The 21,512-nt window shown below is 37.3% G+C and overlaps 1 protein-coding gene and 1 pseudogene across 1 annotated transcript in view; one reads left to right on the forward strand and one right to left on the reverse strand.

The window, feature by feature from the left end:
- Window positions 1-344: 344 nt before the first annotated feature.
- Window positions 345-21,512, forward strand: part of RXFP1 (relaxin family peptide receptor 1) — a 156,254-nt gene continuing 135,086 nt past the window's right edge. The window contains exon 1 of the mRNA XM_037829098.1: window positions 345-428. Coding sequence (XP_037685026.1) covers window positions 380-428 — 49 coding nt within the window. The 5' untranslated portion in view covers window positions 345-379. The remainder of the gene's footprint in view (window positions 429-21,512) is intronic.
- Window positions 14,420-15,339, reverse strand: LOC119528894 (annotated as a pseudogene).

Below are 21,512 nucleotides of genomic sequence, written 5' to 3' on the forward strand. Positions count from 1 at the left end.
CCTCATTTGTAGACTGTCACAGGACATAGAAACAAGATGTTTACAGTGAACAAGAAAAGCCTGTGTGTTCTCTCTGAAACTTTTCCTCACCACTCAGCTTTGTCTGTGTGTCTGCATGTGTGTGTGTGTAAAGTAGATTGAGACTTACAGAGAAGGGGGGTGGGGAAGAGAGATCCTGAGGGAGAGAAAAGGATAAAGAAAAGACGAGGGAATGACAAGAGAAAGGGAGAGGCAATGGGAGAGGAAGGAGGGAGGACAGCTTTATAGCTGCTAAGACTGCAGACAGAAATAGCACACAACCACCAAGTGCTGTATACGACTCAGAAACCAAGATCAAATTGTATTCGTTTTTATTAATCAGTTGCTCAGAAAGAAGAAAATGACACCTGGTCCTGTCTTCTTCTACATCTTGATTATTGGAAAATATAGTAAGTATGCTCAGTATTTAATTTTGTGTATCTTAGTTTTTTATGGAAATAGAAGTACAAATGCTTATACTTTTATTTGTGCTTTTAAGATAAAAATGCATTTTCCAATGAAATTGCAATCTCACTTCAGAATAAATCTTCCTAATAAATGTCTGGTATTTGTATTTAAAACTGGAATATATTGTTCTAGTCAATAGTTGAGAAAGACTGTTACATAGAGCTATGCTTCATAACAACCAATTGTATAATTGATACTGACAATTATCTTAATAAGTTTATAATGCTTAAAAGGTAGCAACCCTTAAAGAAGAGATTGTGTACAAGGAATATGTCCAATGAAATATGCTAGTAAATTCTTTACATTTATTCCAGTTACTGTGTAGTTTTACTGCTTAGTCTTCTTTGTCTTTTGTTATTTGATGTCATAGGTGTGATTCTTCTCAAAGAGATGAATACATATAACCCCTTTTTTTATTTAGCAAGATTTCTTATTATTCCTTGAAAGAAAAACAAGAAAAAGCACAAAACAATTAAAAGCACACATAAACACAAACACAATGAACTCCAAATGGACATTTTACTTTTGCTAAAGTGACAAATTTTGCTTTCTGTATGTGTGCCATAGTTTATTTTTCAGAACATCTTTTAATTCAAGGGAAGGAGCCATTCTGCATTAATCCTCATTTAAATTATGTGAATAGAAGTAAAATGTTTTTGTTTCTTGGGTAATAAAAATGAGAAAGGCAAAGCAAACCAAGAAAGAAAACTTTCTGGGTACCTTTAATACCTTATGATGCTGGGGAATGATTAAGCTTTAAATAATTTGAAACTCACAAGGATGTTTATATTCCTCTCTCTTAAAAGTTTGCAAAAGTTTTGCTTTCACTAAATATCCTATGGAGGAATATCTCAGGGTAAATTTTAATCCTAACTCAAACCACTTATGGAATGCCTGATACTTTAATAAGCAATAGAACTAAAAGATGAATATTGTATGATCCCTGCTCTGTAGGAATAGAGTGGAAAAGATATGAACTTAATCTAGAATTACCATTCAGTCAGACAAGGGCAAAACCGAGGTATACACGGATTAAAATTCTGATGGCATGTACTATGCCAAAATGAATATTTTTTCCTTTCTTCTCTCTCCTCTCGACCTCTAGTATACCTCTTCTAAACGGGCAAAGAAAGGTGAGGAACATCATCAAAATTATCCAGAGTCCTGGAGAAACATTCCAATTCATAGCTTTTTCATCTCTAACCTTGTTTACTGAACATTTCCATTTTTAAACTGGAGAGAAAAATGTCAAATTGTAATCCACCACCAAAAATTTAATGTTTCTAATTATAATCCCATGTTTAAGCTACCAGAGTTTTGGACATTTACAGTCAACAGCCTCATAAGTAGATACTGTATTTTACCTTCTCTTATCCAATTTCAATGAAATGAATGGATTGAATAAGCCAAAGGCATACATACTTCCAAAACAGGAATTCTAGTATGAGGAGTTCAAGGATATGTAAAAGATGTTCAGGGCAGGTTAAAAGCAATTTTGGCTAATGTACTACCAGTCATTTCAGGTTAGTAAAAAAGTTCCATGTTTACATATTATCTTTTGTTAATAAGACATTATTTTCATGAACAGAAAATAGATAATAAAAATGATGATACCCAAACCCTCCATCCTTTTAAATTTAAGTTCTCTTTTGACTAAAAAAAATGGTTATTAATGCAATGTGAGTACTTGGAAGCTCCAAGTTCTTATTCCTCCATGAGTTCCACAGGCGATGAGGCCATAAACGTCTAAGATGTCTATAATGAAGAGCTGAGCAAGCCAGATTCCTGGCTATATAGTGTTCACCCAGCAGAGGGAGCACTTGCCAGGGACCCCCTGAAATAGCATCTCTCACCCATGGCTCACCTTTGGACTTACTTAGCCCATCACCCAGCCCTACCTAATAGAGGATTTCCAGTGCACGGAGCAAAGGAAGTCAACAACTACACAGAAGGATAAATTTCCTATACCTCTATGACTGACCATGATTGTTATCTTTTTTATCCACTCTCCTGTTACCGTGGAAAGGCAATGGGATGTCACATAAAATGCTTGACCTAAGGTGCTTATCAGCACTACCATATACTAGTTCTGTGACTTTAGATAAATGACTTAACCTCTCTGAGCCTTAGTTTATAAAATGGCAATAAAATCCTTTACCTTATCTAACTCTCAGAGCCCTGTGTTTGATCCTTTTTGACATAAATTATATTTTTGAATCTTCACGTATCTAAGATGTAGACAGAATTAAACACATGAGGAAGGTAAGACCCAACCCCATCCAGTGCCTTGTCACAAGACACAAGCTAAAAAATACCAAAATTTTGATGCTTTCCAAGTCTATGCTTTTTTACATAAACCATGATAAATTTCAGGAAAGAGAATATGTATAAATGGGCTTTGAAAACTCTAAAGTCCTTTTGGGACTTGAGCAATTATTAGTCATCCTTTTAACCAAAACCACTTATGGAATGCCTGATACTTTAATAAGCAGTAGAACTAAAAGATGACTGTGGTATGATCCCTGCTCTGTAGGAATAGAGTGGAAAAGATATGAACTTAATCTAGAATTACCATTCAGTCAGACAAGGGCAAAACTGAGGTATACACAGATTAAAATTTAGAGGTTTCCTTTTACCCTTGACGATTTTTCACTCCTTAAAAATTCCTCTGTGTCTAGCTAATTATATTGTGTCATTGTCAATTTCCAGGTTTTGATAATGCAGTATAGTTAGGTATGGTGTTACCATTAGAGGAAGATGGGTCAAGAGTATACAGAACATCTGTGTAGTATTTTTGCTACCTCTTGTGAATCTATAATTATTTCAAATTTTTTAAAAATCCCCAAGAAGAGTCCTTATCAGCAAATGCTTCCATTATTACTTAGTATCATTAAGCAAAAATAATCATTTTACTTTACGGCTTGGATAGGCAGGGGAAAAAAGTGAAGAAATAGGAAATAAAAGGGCCCAAACACAAACTTGATCTACTTTAATATTTTGCCAAGGACTGACCCAGCTGGTAAAAACCTCACTTTTAGACTCTGAATAGATACTTAGATACCCTGGTCTTTGCCATGGATCCTAGCAGTGGCATACCTTCTAGAATTCTCTTCTCTTACCATGAAAGAGAAGTATAAGGGAGGAGGCAATCCCAGGACAGATCAGTTAGTACGTGAAAAAGGAGAATACTGGTGTATTTATCAAATCCAAAAGATAGGAGAATATACTTTCCAAAAGGTAAATTACAGAAATATCTAGTATTCCATATTAAATTATTTTAAGGTTGCTTACGATTTTTGTTTCAAGTAGAAAGAAAAGTAATGTCTCTGCAAATAGCATCACCATCTCCATAAAGGTAAATAAATTATTATATTTGTGAACTAATTTCTTAAGCATAATTTCACACATCAGGACAAACTTGTTAAACTGGAATGCCAATAGTTGTATGTTCTAGTTAAGCTTATATTTTTGTCTGGAAGAAATTGTAAGCATTTAAACCATTTTTATTTCAACACTTATGGTTGTGGGATGGGTAGTGGTTGTTTTTATATCTACCATTTATTGAGAGCTGTCCATGGGCCAGGAACTGTGCTAAGTGCTTTGAAAATATTATTTCATTTTATCCTATAACAACTCTGTGAGATATGCCCACCTTACAAAATAGGAATAAAATGTAAGAAATATTAAGTAGCTTGCCTGGCAGGCATCATGCTTACCATGCTTGCCTGGTAAGCATTGGAAAAGAGGTTTGAATCAAAGTTTGTTTCCTTGAAAAGTGTATGCTTGTAAAACATGACTCAAGTCTAATACTTTCTAAACTGAAAATATCTTAGAATTAAAAGGGACCTTAACAGATCATCTGATCTAGCTCACTGGCCTTCAGGCAAGTTAGATATTTCTCCATTTTTTAATAGTAATTTGGATATTTGATTTTTTTTGTTAAATAGATTCATTTTATATTTATTTAGATATGAAATGAATTAACTGGATTCACCATTTTTTTAAGTCTTATGTAATAATAAATGTGTCTTTTTGAAATATTCAGTCTTCAAAAAATTTCTGAGAATTATTCTTTGGGAAGAGGACTGTCAGGGCTTTTTCACAGGCAGAAGAGTCTTTGCTTCTCGCCATCATGCCAGCTCCTCTCTCCACCTCTCTCTCCCCATCATTCTTCATCAACTTCTCCTATACTGCCCAAGGAACTCAAGTTCTTCTGAACCTATAATGCAGAACAACTCATTTCTCTCTTTAGCCCCTGTTTCCAAATTCAATTTCAGATCCTCCTTTGTATGTCCAGTCAAGGCACTCAGCCAAACCAAAATTTCCCCCACGGGATTAGCCACAAAAAGGGACAGCATGATTCACCCTTCTTCGAAGGCAGTTGAGACTGTAAATAAATTTTGGTTTTTGCTGGAGGATTGAGTGTACTTTTGAACTGAGGGGCCATACAACTATATGATCCATTTGACTGATTAAAATTCACTGAGAATCTAGTTATGCTGTTGTCTCCCAAATTCTTATCTAACTCATTTAAAAAAAAATAATACGAAACTTCTTTTTCTGCCTCTTGCAGTCTGGCCTGGAGTTATTGCTCTCAGTTAAATGATTTCCCCTTATATTTATCAAGTAATTTTTTAATTCCAGTTTCAAAAAATCAGATGTTTCTGAGTTGTATGGAAACATATAGAGCACAATGCCATCATATTTTACATATGAAGAATCTGAGACTATATAGCTGTGTTCCTATTTATTTTCAGCTCAATTATTCTTTACTCACTTCAAAAGTAGGTCTCCAAATTTCATGTGTAGGACAAGAAGGGAACAAGAAATATCAGAAGGATGGAAAAATCCCCTTAAAATAGAAAGAATCTAGACTGAAGCAATTAAACTGAATTCATTATCCACCGAACTCTTAGCTTCAAAGATTAAGACTTCGCCTATTCACTTTGCTAATATAATCATTTTTCACATACCTGCCTGGAGCTAAACACTTTAAATAGCTCTCACAGCCAAGGAGAGAATGGGGCAAGGGAGAGAAGGTTCTGATCACACTTCCACAAGTCCAAGATAGCAGTCAGACCCAGAGGAGGTTTAATGAAAAGGACTCTTGAAATTCTCAGAGTGGATTAAGGTTCCATGGACATCTCCACTATCTTGTTTCCCTCTCCAGTTCCTGCTCCTATCCTAGTCCCCAAAAACAAAGTCATCTCTAAGGAAGCAGCCCTGCCCAACACATGCCATCCAGGTAATGAATCTGGTCCCTGGGGTCACCACTCTGAGGTGGGGGAGTAGTTGTGTGTTACAGGTTGAAAAATGTGCACAGTAAAGCTACAATGGAAGAAAAATTTGCCAACTTTTTGGGAATGATTTGTAGATTATCAGAATCTTTCAGACACTCCCAGTTTCCAGACAGATGCATTCTTTTCTCTAGATGCCCCAAATAGCATGGACACCAAATACCTATTTGCTCAACCTCTCTCATACCCCTTCCCCTCCCCCATGATAAAGAATAGCATCTCTTCGGTCTTTCTGCCTGTGCAGGGGCTGGTGCAGAGAGAGGAAGTGCAGGTGAGGCCCTGATTACCTGCAGTGGAGTCACCCTAACCTGACTCTTTTCCTCCCTCTCCCCATCCCCAGCATACACGGTGTCCTGAGATGGGAGTAACATGTTTTCCAACTTTAAGCAGATTGAAAGGACATCCACAGGGGCAATGCAATGCAGTCAGATCATCTTCACTATTGTGTAAGGCTACCCGAAGGTGCTGATTCTTGAGTTGTTAACAAATGGCTCACACTTGTAATAAACTGCCCATTGCCATGACAGTCTGTTTCCTCTTCATCAAGTGGGGTGAGACTGTCTTTGCATTTTAATTCTAGGCATTGAGATGCACTAGATATGTGAAATTATTTAATTCTCCCTGGCTGCTTTCCCATCTCCTTCAAGTTTTGACCCTGCTATGTACTCAGTTTCTCCCTCTTATCTCTCCCATGTACAGTCTATGTATTGCCAATGGAACTTCAGGGGAACTTCCTTTCTGGCCTCTGAGTGGCCCAGCAATTGGTTCCCAATTCTAATCAACTGGTTGCTCTTTCTCCTATAGCATTTGATGTCTCCTCCTTATCCTAACCATTTCTTATTCTCTATTTCTGAGTATTACCACACTGCTTGACAAAATACTCTCCTCTCTTGGTCCCAAATGTTGCAACCAGAATTCTTATTTCTACACACCTCTTCTCCATGATATTCCCTCCTCAGGAATTAGGACTATCAGAGATGACAATTGTCTATTAAACAAACTGGATGCAGATTAGCTCTCATTCTCCACCTCACCCCCATTTTGCACAGATACCTGGATTCATGGACATTTTTAGCAGCTTTTTTCATTATTCAATACGGTGAATCCAATACCTGATACTCATAGTATAGGGAAATTAAAGCCCTGCAGTTACCATAGCAGCAGCCATTTAATCAGATAAATCTTATTTTACAGAATTGACATCATTGCTTAAGAGAATAAAACATACAAACGGATATGAATTGAAAAATTTTGAGAAAACTTGTAAATGTATGTCTCTGGATCTACTGAGAGAAATCAGATAAGCTGCCCTGAAAAACCTTTTTGGAAGCTTTTATTTAGGCCATCCATTGCAAGTATAAATTAAAATAAGTTATTAAGTTCTCAGGTGCACCAGGCCCTGGCTTCAGAGATAGAGCACAATTCACTCTATTGCATTCACTCACAAAACTTCTGATCCTTGTCTTTCTTTTTATCTTCTTCTCTCATCCTCCATTGCTCACACCAGCCTTTTGATATTTTAATAGGTTTTTCCCAGAGCAGGCTAAAAATGTTTGACTCATTTTCAACGGTCCAGAAGTTTTGCCATTTTTACTTTCCTAAGTCATGGCTGATTTGTTGGAAATTGCAAAACTGCCTCATGATTTATAAATGTTTCTACTTTCTCATACATTTCAAACCTAAACAAGAAGATATCATCAGTCATACTTTTTGTTAGCTTCTCCCAACCTCCATTTAACATCCTTCTTTGTGTTAAGGTCAAGAGAGGTGGCTAGTTTCGCTAAGCTAAATTTAGATTTTTATTTCTGCCCTTCGAATAGCAGTCCTTCCATCCTGATCTTGAGAGCTTACAGCAAAGCAATTTAAGCTCCCTATAAAGAGGGATCATTTTTGGGTTTTGAAATTAAATAAGTTTTCTCAACAACTGAGCATTCCTCCCTAGTGTTGACCTCAAATAATGTGGCAGATCATTTGTCCATCAAATCCATTTTGATGAAAAAATCTGTACTAATTTTTTGCATGTTGCTGGTTCTTACACATCATTTTTTGAAGTGTCTATGCTGGTATATGCAGTACAGTCAATATTATCCTCGTGGTCCATTACAGTCAATAACTAGGAGGACCTGCATAAATAATTAAATAGACTTGGTCCTTTCCTTCTAGGAGTACACAATCTAAAAATCTAAGTATAGATAGGTCAAGTCCAAAAGTTATCATTAGGATATCCCCTCAACTTTTTCCCTAATATATGGATATAATAACAAGTGAAGAGACAAATGAAGAATGCATGCATGCATGCATGCATGAATGAATGAATTAGTGAGTGAATGAATGAATGAGTACTGTACATTTCAGGAAAAATGGAACTAGAAGGCAGTGTGCCATGAGGGAAATCAAAGAAGGAATGATGCTAATTGGTGTTGAATAAAAATAGCAAGATTTGGGGACAGACACCAAGCCCTTGGAGGTAAAAGAAGACTTCCCTATCAGTCCTCAAGACTCAAGAGCACTTTCCTCTTTCTACCCAGCAGATTTCTTTTTTTGATCCAAGGCAAGGTGGACGCAATATCTCCCTCACATTTCCCTCAACCACCCTGCCCCACACTGCTGTTGTGCTCCTGACACTGCACACCCCTCTGTCTGCTACACAAAGTTTCTTTTCTACTCTAATTTTTTCATGAGAATTCACCTCTAGTTTTTGTCTTTTCTTTCTCAGAAAGCACAGGGTGGAAAAGGGAATCCAGGCAAGAAGGTTAAAAGGGCAATGCCTAGCATTCTCTGTGATGAAGGTTGAAGACTGGGAGAAATGTTATAAACTAAATAGATGCATACACATTTACACTCAAATATATACACTTTATTAGTTTTTGTCCCATCATTAATATTATTTACCAAAATCAGCTATAATGTGTGGTGCTAAATTTTTCATTGTCTCAAACCACAGATACGCAAAAATGAGATTTTATATTTCTATAACTGAATTCAGAGCTCACGACTCCTACATAAAATACAGGAATTTAAAAATTTTCTAATCCAAGTGCTATGGTTTGCTAAAGCTGCCATTATGCAAAATACCAGAAATGGACTGGCTTTTATAAAGAGAATTTATTAGCATACAAATTTACAGTTCTAAGGCCATAAAAAGTGTCCAAACCAAGGCATCAACAAAAGGATCCCTTCATTGAAGAATGGCTGATGGCATCCAGAACACTTCCATCAGCTGAGAAGGCATATGGCTCGTGTCTGCTGGTCCTTTGCTCCTGGGTTCTGTTTTCAAAATGGCTTTCTCCAAAATGTCTCTGTACATCTGTCTTAGCTCCTCTCTCTCAGCTCCTCTACATCCTTGCTTCTTTCTGGGGATCCTCTCTTAGCTTCTCTGGGGCAAACTCTGGGCTTCATCTCTTTGTTTAGCATCTCCAATCGTCCTTCTGTCTGCATCTCCAAGCATCACCAAGCATCAGCAGCTGTGTCGGCTCTTGAGCTCTCTTAAATACTCCAGCGAACTAATCAAGACCCACCCTGAATGGGTGGGGTCCACACATCCATGGGAACAATTTAATCAAAGGTCTCCCCCACAGTTGGTTGAGTCATATCTCCACAGAAACACTCAAAAGATTCCACCTTAATCAAAAGATTAATAAGTCTGCCCCAACCAGATTTCATTAGAGAACATGACTTTTGTGGGGTCATAATAGATCCAAACCAGCACACCAAGGTAGCCTGATCTAAAAGTCAGTCACTTTTGATCTAAAATTCATTCTCAATCACTTCAGAATTCTTACCATCTCCACCCTCCTTCGTTTCTGCCTGATAGCAAATGGGTTCAGCTTCTGAAACATTGAAGGGCTGGGGTAGGCATGTGAGGAAAGCAGAGAGACGAACGTCTGCTGTAATTTTGCCAGCTTCTCATGAAGTTTAACTCATTCCAGAATGTCTTGGCATCAGCCCTCACCAAAGCATTCACACACCTGTCCATATTCTCACCTACCAGGTATAGATACTCCCCATCCTTCTCACTCAAATAACACCCCTTTACATTGGCTATCTGCTCATAGCCAACCTTCTCAGCAGAGCATAGGAAACTTTCAAACACCTGTCCTTGTCTTTTAGGAGCCAAGGGAGATTTGGGGCTGAGTGAGGCCCTGTCCTTGCTTATCTTTCACCACAGCTACCCAGCCATCTCACATCACCCAGGGCACATGTCTTCTTTTAGAGACTACCCCTTCATGTTGTCCATATTAGGATGTGAGACAGGAATCACCTTGGTTTGGGTAATCTCCAAACAACCTTAGTAGTTCCCACCTCTTCCCTTCCTCTAAGGGGTTTTAGATCCCAAGAGGGCAGGATGCTTCATACTCACATTTAACTCTCACCAAGTCCAGGAAAACTGCTTTTGGGAATCACATATTCTTAACCCTCTCTGCAGGCTGTGAAAAGATTCAATGCTCTGTGACCTTTGATATTTGGTCTTGATATTCAAAGCCAAGATAGTAGAATTGAAAAAATAAATAAGGAAAAGACAAAAAAATTCTATTAAGCGCCTGGCTTTTGCAGTTGAAAGCCACAACTTTTAAGCTTTGGAACTCAAAGCCAAGAATTTGACTATTCTGGAAAGGTTCTTCTGTGCCCTAACTTCCCTGGGGCAATAAAGCACAGTCGAACTGCCTAGTTTCAGTAGTGGAAGAGTGAAAAGGAATAACCAAGAAGAAAACATACTTTAACATATCATAAAGGCACAGAGCATTTTGTAAGCAGGAATTATAAGCATAAAACCACAGTGATTTGAAATAATAGTTAAAATGAAATTTCTTAGTAAAGTATGAAATCTTTTGAAAATTTGCAAAACATATAATATCAAATACTTAAACGTATTTCCCAACAGTGCTAAGTCTACCCGGATGAATATACATGCTTACCCCACTTTCAAGAACCCTCCATAGGAGAATCAGAATTTTCAAAACTTCCATAATAGTGGATAGGGTTATTCATTTTATCAGAGGAGTAACTGCATTTGGTAGTTTCTTTTTAAGTCACACAAAATTTACTCACTCTATTTGGATTCTAACTCAAATATCCTGGCTCAGAATCCTGTGCCCTTTGGGAAACTGTTTCCTCCCACTCTTCCACTTTTTTAGCCACACTTGTTCCTCCTATTTCACTTACACCTACATTTTTATGCAATGTTCATGTTTAATCCCTTTTCTCTACTTTTTACTATATGTCGTCTTTTCCTATTGTTCTAGACAACACTAGTCACATAATTTTAGAAGAAAACACCAAAATAGAAAAGTTATTCAAAATGTGAAAAATAAAAAATCACTGGTTTTATCTACTAACTTTCTTCCACAAATGCTTTCTGGTGGAATGCCTAAAATAGTAGAATTTGGGATAAATATAATGAAAGAGTGAGGAATAGTTTGACAATATACACTTCCAGAAGCTATCACAAACACTCTTCTCTAATAAAGTCTGCCAGGAACCTACCCTGCTTTTAAATTTAATCTGGGGAAATTGCTGCAAAATTTTAATATATTACCATGTGTTGTATTCTGTGTCCTTAGATACACAAAATGTGCTAGACCAAAGTTACCATATTCTGGTCATTATCATAAATTATTTATATTGCCAAAATTCTAATTACAGGTAAATTGCTGAAGTTCTAATTGAATGATAAGAACTTGTAAGCAATGTCTACTTAAATCCTCACAGAAACCATGGAGGGTAATGTATCCTGACTTCTCCAGATGAGAGACTAAATCTCAGATAGATTTAGACATTTGCTAAGGAATATGGGCTTGTAAGTATTTAATACAAAACTAGAACTCAAGTTTATCTGATTCCCAAGCCTGAGCTCTTTCCACTCACCATACAAACCACAAGCTCATGATACATAATTTTGTATATTATGTATACAGAATACACATCATTTTATAGGACAATTATTCTTGTTCCCACTTACAGATGAAGAAACTGCACAAGAAGGTTGAACTCAATTCAAATCTATCACTCATCACTTCCCAGGGAAATAGGAGAGGGCACTGCAGGGCAGGTACTGCCTGTGCAAGGCCACAGAGACAGGAAAGTGCAGGGCATGCTTAAGGAATGAAGAGAAGTTCCAGGTGGTTTATGAGTAGGGCTGGAGCAAATGCTTGGAGATAAAGTTATAGAGGCTGGTGAAAACCAGGCAGACAGGTCTTTGTATGCCACACTCAAGAATTTGAACTTATTCTATAAGTTATAAAAATGCAGATTTTGTGTTGGTAACATAAAGAAATTAATTCCTTAGGAAGTAACTCCAGCAACTTTACCAGAAATGAACTAGAATGTGAGAATCTAAAAGCATCCCTAAAGGATGTGACCAGTTATGCACACTCATATCATTGCACCTGAGTCACTAAAAAGGTATAAGTGATGGCCAGTTCAAACCAGCTGCTGGTTTTTACATGGTCTCCCTGGGACCTTAAGATGTTTTTAATAACTTTTCTCCCTAACTAGTACTTATAAACTACATAAAATATATGGGGAATACAATACAAAGTTTGATTTAATACCCTGAAAATGACAAGACTATCTTTTTTAATATCGTACTACACAAAGACCCAAATATTTTCTCAACTTCTCATTCCCCAGAGTCCTTTTGATCTATTCTGTGACTATATTTACCATACTTCCTATTTCTCTTGTGCCATTTATTTTCTAAGGCTCTGTTGTCTTTAATTGTGTAAAGCTTTTGGATCCAATTTGCAAATAAGGCAAAAGATAAAACACAATAGAAAGCTTTAACAAAGGTGTATACAATAATGGACAGTATGTGGACAGAGTGTTTATACACAGTCATATGAAACAAGTGGCTGTGTACTGATCTGGAAGTACAATCAGTACTCTTTACTCAATAAGTAACTTAGTAACACAAGACTGTTACTAAAAAAGTATTAGTCAACAAACTTAGAGAATTTACTCAGCAACTGTAACCTGACAACAGTAAAAAACTTCGCAAATACAAATAACTTAAAACAGTGTGTTTATAGGGCCAAGACAAAATACCTATAAGAATGTAATTTTACTCTGTTTTACAACACTTACATTTTAACAATAGCACTACCCATGATAAGTTTTATGCTCATGTGTGCCTTCATTATTTTATTGCACTTGGGTTTTTCTTTATGAAGGGCCCAATAAGAGCACTATGTAACACTGCTGAAAGTTTAAGATTCACTATTAAAAATGCATCACAGATACCCTAACCCCTCAGTACAGTTTCATGCTCCTTTAAATTTCCAGAATCCTTGGCAAGCTATCTAAAGAGATAGCTTGTCCAGGAAATCATTAAAATAAGAATACATTATATCATTCTTGCAGGTAATTATTAACCCAAGTATTGAACTAAAAGAGATCCATGACTGAAAATGGGCTCTTTTTGCAAATACTGTATTCATAATACAAAAGCCATTGCTAAGAAGTTCCAATATGGCTAGAAATATTATATGTTGCAGAAAATTTTAAAAACTGTTTCAATATTTTATGAAAGAGTAGTGATTCACCTTCAGCTAAACTAAATCATATTCTTCCACTGGATAAATTACTTTCTGGTGTAAATTAAATGTACATCTGGAAACTGTATTAACTCTTTACAAATAACACTTAGGGTACCATATATATTTTAAAAGTGCAACTCTGGGTTACTAAATAAGGTTTACAATAGTGGGCTGAAATAGTTCCATACATGTGGAAGGCACAATTGTTACTTATCGTTTCCCAAAAAGAAGGAATTCCATGTTCATTTGTCAATTTAGAGAAACTTAGATAAGCCAGGAAAATAGGTTTTTGTTAACTTAATCAATATAGATGTATGTTCTAGCATCTAAATCTAGAATCCAAGCTTGTTAGGGTTTTCACCAGCATTTGATGACAACCTACAGCTGTCATAGTATCATCCGCATCACTAGCTTTACTAGAGAGCTACTGTTGATTTAAAATGGTTCTCTTTTGATCTCTTTATTCCCTATCTCTTCCCTTCATCCCCTCCTCTCCTTCCCCAGAACAGAGCTAAGGCCTTTTAGTCTAGTTATTCTATAAACAAAATATGTGGTCCCTAGAGCTGCTATGAGTGTGGAATTCTATTTGGAAACAGGGACTTGGTGGCTGATTACAGTAAGATAAGGCTCAGGTTGCCTTTGGGGAATATTGTTTTAAAGAAATTGGGCCCTAATCAGCCAAAGCCAGAGTCTGGGGAGAAGGTCCATTTGTCACACATGTTAAAGATATCTTCACACTATTTTAAAACACTATTCTAAACGTTCCAAATACATGAATAATCATTCTTTACTTCTTTATTTTACCTACTATTTTTTTTTAACAATCAATAAGGAAGCATTTATTTTAGGTTTAACATGAAATCATACAAATAAAATTTGTATAAACACAAATCCACACCAAGGCATAACATAGATAGCAAAGGACAAAGTAAAAACAAAGAAAACTAATTGGCAGCTATATACAGTTGGACAGTTGTGTCTTGTACACTAGAAAGTCTTTTACAAAATAATCATCTTAGATCAACAGAAGACCAATCTTCAACATTGTCCTGCAAGATGGGTTACTTTAGTATTTCCTCCTCTTTTCTCCAAGGCCCTCTTTTAGTATGGCTGGTAATTGTTTTGGTGATTGCCACCCCCTCAAGATGCCCTGCCATATGTGCTCTGTTGGCCACTGTAGTCTGTATATCCCTGTCCATATCCATAGTTCCCACAGTTATACCCAGTATAATCGTATCGCCATAGCCACTATAGTTCTGATCACCACCATAGGCACTATTGTAATTTCCATATCCTTGATCATAATAGTTATTAAATCCTTGGTTCCAGTTTTGGCCCTGACCTTGTCCTCGACCCCTTGTACCACCTCGTCCAGCAGCTGCGGCTCCTCTTCCTCCTTTCTGTTGTTGCTGTTGCTGCCTATATACCTCTTTGGGTTGTGCAACTTTGATTTCACACTTTCCAGAACCAATTTGACGGTATCTGCTTTCTAATAATTTCTTTATTGGCTCTTCATCTGTATATGTGATAAAACAAAATCCTCTTCTTTCATTTGTTTTTGTATCCATGGGAAGTTCAATGTTTTCGATCTCTGCAAATGCTCCAAAATATTCTTTTATTTGCTTTTCAGAAGTATCTGGGCTCAATCTACCCACAAAAACTTTTTTAGGGGGTTCTTTCCCTTTTAAAGCCTTTGCCCTTTTGGGGTCTATCAATTTGCCATCCAGTTTGTGTTCTTTCAGTTCCAAAACCTTATCAACACTAGCAGCATCTTTGAAAAGCACAAATCCAAATCCTCTTGATCTTCCAGTGACTGGATCTGTTTTAATTGTGAAGTCTACAGCCTCTCCAAATCAAGACAAATATTCAGTCAGATCTTTCTTGCTTGTATCCCACCTCAAGCCTCCAATAAACATTTTACCGTCATCCTGCTGATTCTTGCTGGCGTTAATCTTGGATCCCTCTGCGAATTCCTCTATGTTGCTGTACTCGTTCCTGTCCCCCATGGTGGCGGAATCGTCGGTAGGGGGTGCTGGCGCGCAGACCGAGTCCCGGCGGCAGCGGCAGCGGTGCGCTGTATGGAGCTGGATTTAAAACGGCGGCGGAAGAGCACCTACTATTTTTTAATCCCTACAATATGCCAAGTGCTAATACAGGCATCCGAAATCAATGCTGGACAAGACAGAAAAGATCCCTTCCCCACGGAATTTACATTCTGATAACAATATCCAAATAACAAAAAAGTAAACTAATAAATAATCCATTTAAGATGGTAATAAGTGCTGTGGAGGAAAAAAAAAAACAAAAGGAAAACATTGAAATAGGATAGTGGCTAGCAAGCAATGTGGAAGAACTTTAGATAGAGTGATCCCAGGCAGTCTCTCTAAGGCAGAGAGATTTAATCTGAGATCTGACTAGTTAGGAACAGCCATCCTTGTAATAATCTGAGGGAAGAACAGTCCAGGCAGAGGGAACAGGTAATGCAAAGACCCAAAAGCAAGATCAAGCTTAGCACATCCAGAAAGGATGGTCAGTGGGGCACAAACTGAATGAGGAAGGAAAAGTGGAGGAAAACCAAGTCAGAAAATAGGAGTGGCCTATTTTATGTAAGGTCAAAAGGTAATGGTGAAAAGTTTGGATTTCATTTTAAGAACAGTGGGGTGGTAGAAGGTTTAAAAGAGGATATTTTCATCATCTAATTTGTTTTTGAAAGATCTCAGGCTGCTGTGTGTAGAACAGGTTGAAAAGAGGCAAGAGTGGAAGCAGGAAGTCTATGTGAGAGACTATTGCAGTTAAGAAACATGGTGACTGACTCTCGGGAAGAAGCAGAGATGGGGAGAAATGGGCATATTCAGGATAGTTGTGCAAAAAACATGGAAGGATTGTAGATAGAAGGTGAGGGGAAAAGAGAAAGGGAATCCTCCATCACTAAAAAGATGAGAGGATGCAAAAGGAATTGTGAGGTTTTGAGAGAAGTTAAAGTAATTGAGAGAGAAAAATAGAGAGAATGAATAAGAGAATAAATGAATATGTAGAAAAGAGGTCATGTAATCTTGGCTTTCCTGCTTCCTGTAGGCGAATTTCCTGCTCTAGAATATTCAATTCTGGAGACGTGGTGCTTCCTCTTACCTACCACAGATAAGCATCCAACCTATTTATTGATCTAGTGAGCTGGGTACAGATGTGCCATCCAGCAGGCAGTCATTCAAAGTAAATCCAGGTGGCAACAGCAAAGACAGAGCATGACCAAAGAGGGAGAAAAATGAATCCTTCCTCACTGCTTAGCCTGGTGACCTGAATTAGCAACCACTTCCCATCACAGGTTTCACTCATAATTTGTAATCACAGCATGGACAGAAATAGGAAATCAGACAGTCAGCAATACACAGCTAAGTACACACATGGCTATGTTCACTAGAAGGCAATCAAGAAAGGTTTAGAAGTGGGGGTTCTCCACAAAAAAATTAAGAGAACTAACTACTTCCCAATAGACAGATATAAGAAAAGGAGAAAGACACAAGCAACATCTCTATGGTGTAAGAGAAGCTCATAGCATCAAAGAGGACCACAAGCAACTCAGTATCTGAGCTAATACATGGCCAGTGCTTAGAATTTCATGGATTGATGACTTATTGAATAGTATAGATTCCATGACTTTAACATAGTTAGTAGTTAAAGTAGAAGTAACCTGGAAATTAGGACCAATGCACTTAGAAAGGAGGGAAATTCATATTTAGTACATGTGACTTCTATTTAGACAGTTTGCTAATGCTGCCAGAATGCAAAACACCAGAGATGGATTGACTTTTATAAAAGGGGGTTTATTGGGTTACACAGTTACAGTCTTAAGGCCATAAAGTGTCCAAGGTAACACATCAGCAATCGGGTACCTTCACTGGAGGATGGTCAATGGTGTCTAGAAAACCTCTGTTAGCTGGGAAGGCGTGTGGCTGGCATCTGTTCCAAAGTTCTGGGTCCAAAACGGCTTTCTCCAAGGCCATTCCTCTCTAGGCTGCAGTTCCTCAAAAATGTGACTCTCAGTTGCTCTTGGAGCATTTGTCCTCTCTTAGCTTCTCTGGAGCAAAAGTCTGCTTTCAACAGCCATCTTCAAACTGTCTCTCATCTGCAGCTACTCTCTTAGTTTCTGTGCATTCTTCAAAGTATCCCTCTTGGCTGTAGCTCCTCTTCAAAATGTCCCTCACAGCTGCACTGAGTTCCTTCTGTTTGTCAGCTCATTTATATGGCTCCAGTGATTTAATTTAGACCCACCCTGAATGGGTGGGGTAACACCACCATGGAAATTATCCAATCAAGAGTCATTACCCACAGTTGGGTGGGGCACATCTCCACGGAAACACTCAAAGAATTACAATCTAATCAACACTGATACACAAGATTACACAAAGATTACATCAAAGATAATGTAAGATTATCTTACACAAGATTACATCAAAGATAATGGCGTTTTGGGGGACATAATACATTCAAACTGGCACAGACAGTATGAGAGACACATTCACATCCGTTAACTTTATCTAATCATACCAAACAACCTGGGAGGTAAAGGTACTGATCTCCATGTTCTAAGTGGAAACTAAGAAGTCAAGAAACCTGTGCAAAGTCCACAATGGAACAACTGGGAACTTCCAAGAATAACCCTCCCTGCCACACAGCAGCCACACTTAGGCTGCACTGTGGCCATGTGATGCAGATGTGTGGAGCATGCATCAGGGACTGCTGTTGTCTTAGGTTGTGGTTATTTCAGAAAATGCAAAAGCAGAAAAAACAGTATTCAAATTTAAATAAGCCTTTTTTGATTTTGTTGAGTATCAAGCAGTTGTAAGGAAAAGTATTAGAATTAAGCCCATGGTAGATGTCTGTTTTAGTATCCTTGGCCACCAAAGCAAATACTATGGAATGGGTCAGCTTAAAGAGTGAGAATTTAATGGCTCACAGTTTTGAGGTTAAGATAGAAGTCCAAGTCATGACATTATCAAGGCAATTCTTTCTCCCTGAAGACTGTGGCATTCCAGGGCTGGCTAGTGGCAATCCTTGGCCCATAGCTTGCATATTGGAAGGCACATGTCGGCATCACCTGGTCTCTCCCTTCTCTTCCGTGTTCTGTTGATGTTCAGCTTCTAGCTGCTGTCTCTGCTTTTCTCTCTCTCAGTGTCTGAATTTCATTCTCTTATAAAGGACTCCAGTAATAGGATTGAGACCCATCCTGACTGAATTGGGCTACACCTTAACTGAAGTAACCTCATCAAAAAAGTCCTACTTACAATGGATTCACACCCACAAGAATGGATTAAGTTTAAGAACATGTTTTTGTGGGGTTCATACAGCTCCAAACCACCACTATGTCATTAACTAAATAACAGCCACCATGAGAATCCCAACAAGGAAGCAGTGCCCACTGGCCTGCGGCCTGTGGAGAAGCAATTAGCCAATAGTCGCTACCCTCAGCTGCCCCTAATGCCACTCAGAGTCCTGCTTATTGTATTTCCCCATGAAAGGTAATATCCCCACTATGAAATATGAGATATCTATGTCCCTTCCAGTGAAACTTTGTCCAATTCTCATAGCCTATAACTTTTTTTGAGGGTCCTTTTGGTTATTAAAGATGGGGGGAAATATATCACAGACTCCAAGTCATAAACACGTGGTTGATATGAAATGAAATACCTTACAAATAGTATTCCTGACATTTAAAATTCTTTGTGTCTTACACACATAATTCTCAGAAAGCCCATGTACATATATGTATACATATAAATATGCATATACATCACACACACATGCATGTGGTGGCCAGGTAATTTCATATTTATTCAAAAGTTGTGTAAACATGTACCCAAATACCAGGCAGAAGGCAGCCAAATATTCTCCAAATCATAAAAATTTTAAAACTTAGAAACTTCATAAACTACTTCACCTGTAATAAGCTAAAAAGATAAACATGTTAACCAAACTTATTTACAAAAAAATTTGAAAAATTTCAAACCTAAAAGTAGTACAGTATGTACAAAGTGCATCCATGTGACTATTACCTAGATTCATCCACATTTACTTTATCTCTATCAGGCATACATACATATTTTTTTCTTACTGAATGATTTAAGAGTACATTGAAGACATTGTGAAACTTCATGCCTAAATACTTCAGCATGTATCCACTAAGAATTATATTCTCCTACAGAGCCCCCATATAATTACTAAATTCAGGAAATTTAACATTGATAAAATAATACTTTTATCTTGATAAAAGTCTATATTCATATTTTATCAATTGTTCCCCCCAAATTTTTTTTCTAATCTAGGCTCCAATCCAAGATCACACATTGCTTTCAGTGGCCACATTGCTATAATCTCCTTCAGTCTGGAGGCAATTGAGAGTTTTGAAGATTGTGGGCCAGTTGTTCTATAGAATATCCCACATTTGGATTTGTCTGATTGTAAGCATACTATTTTATATATATCTAACAGTATACCTTTTGCAAATACAAGATTGTCACAAAATTTGTCATGGAACTATACCAGGGGAAAGCTACATGTTTTGGTCTGGGCTGATCTCCTGTTTAAGTGTTTCTTCACATTTGCATTAATTTTTCTCTAAAATTATGTCTCACCGAACTTCTTGTTTTCACCTCTCACACTTTTAATTGTTCTCTGCAATTCTTCAAACAAAAAAATATTACATTTATCTATCCTGTTTTCAAAGTTATTTCTGAAACCTTGACCCTAAACCCCACACCTTGCCTTCACCTTTTGGCAATCATTTTCAAGGTTTCTTTACATAGATATATTTATGGCTCTGTGGCTCCCTTCCTGATGACACAGCATCTCATCCTTGCACTGAAATATTTACTTTCCACGTGTTCATGCTTGTCAGTTCTGCTTTGATCATCTGAACATTTCACATGGTCCCCTTCTGAATAGTTTTATGAAAACATATTTACAGCCCTTAAGTTTTATTTCACTCATTCAGGCAACAAGTACTTATTAAGCAATCACTGTAAGCCTGTCATTCCATAGGTTCTAGTGTATAACAAAAAAGGTCCCATCACCAAGAACACTTTTTGAAGAAACCCAACAGAATCACATGTCAAGTTACATAATTGTACAAGACAATATGGAAGGCACCATCATATAGTTGGTGAGTTCTATAGGACTTATTCCCCAGAACAGAGTGGTTAGGGAGAAAGAAAGTGTATTGGATCTTGATCTTGAAGGATGACAGGCAGATGAAAAAAATATATACAGAGAGACTGTCATAGTGAAAAAAGAGATGCAGAAATACGAATCATTTCTCAGGGGCTCATAAGCAGATCAATATTGGTGCACTGGTAGAGGTACAGTGGTTGAATTCACATGTTCTGGAATTAGACACACCTGGGTCTGAATCCCAGCTCCACTACTTACTAGTTCTGTGATTCCCAAGCGATTACTCCTCTATGCCTTAGTTTCCTAAACCGTAAAGCCTTTATAATGTTAATACTTATTTAATGAAGTTGTTATGCAGATAAAATGTGATAAGCCATGTAAAGTGCTTAGCCTAGTTCTGGTAATATAGTAAATGCTCAAAAACATGAAAGAAAAATTGACTGACCACAGCAAAAAGTTAATGTAATGAACTATAAGGTTAAAGAAGTAGGTTGTGGCCAGATGAGGATGGCATGAATACAAGCCTGAGGTGTAATCAAAAGGAGGTCATTAAAGATTTATTACCTAGCCCTGAGATAATAAGGATTGGAATCAACATTGGGGTGGTAGAAATGGAAACTAAGTATTGAATGGAAGAGCTATTAAGAAGAAATACTACTGCTCTCAATTTAGGATTCTTATTTTTTTGGCTGTAAGAACACCATAATCAATAAAACTGACTGTTGTCAAACCAATGAGTAGGAATAAAAAATAATGCTTGGGGTAGTCAAGAAAAGAGTTTTGGTCACAGTTTGAGGTGAATGCAACAAATGTACAAATACAAAATTCAGAAACCTCAACTACTCTGTTGGGAAATACATACATTCATTTAATAAAAGTTTACTGAATGCTTATTATGACAGGACACTGAGCTCTAAGTAATGTTTATAATAATACATTACCCATCTGAAGATCTCTTATCCTAGAACCTCAAAATTTTTTGAGTCTCCAAAAAACCCAGGCATTTAAAAAAAAAGAGAGAAAGAAAAAT

The sequence above is a fragment of the Choloepus didactylus genome, chromosome 3, assembly GCF_015220235.1.
Source record: "Choloepus didactylus isolate mChoDid1 chromosome 3, mChoDid1.pri, whole genome shotgun sequence".
In the NCBI taxonomy this organism is placed as follows: Eukaryota; Metazoa; Chordata; class Mammalia; order Pilosa; family Megalonychidae; genus Choloepus; species Choloepus didactylus.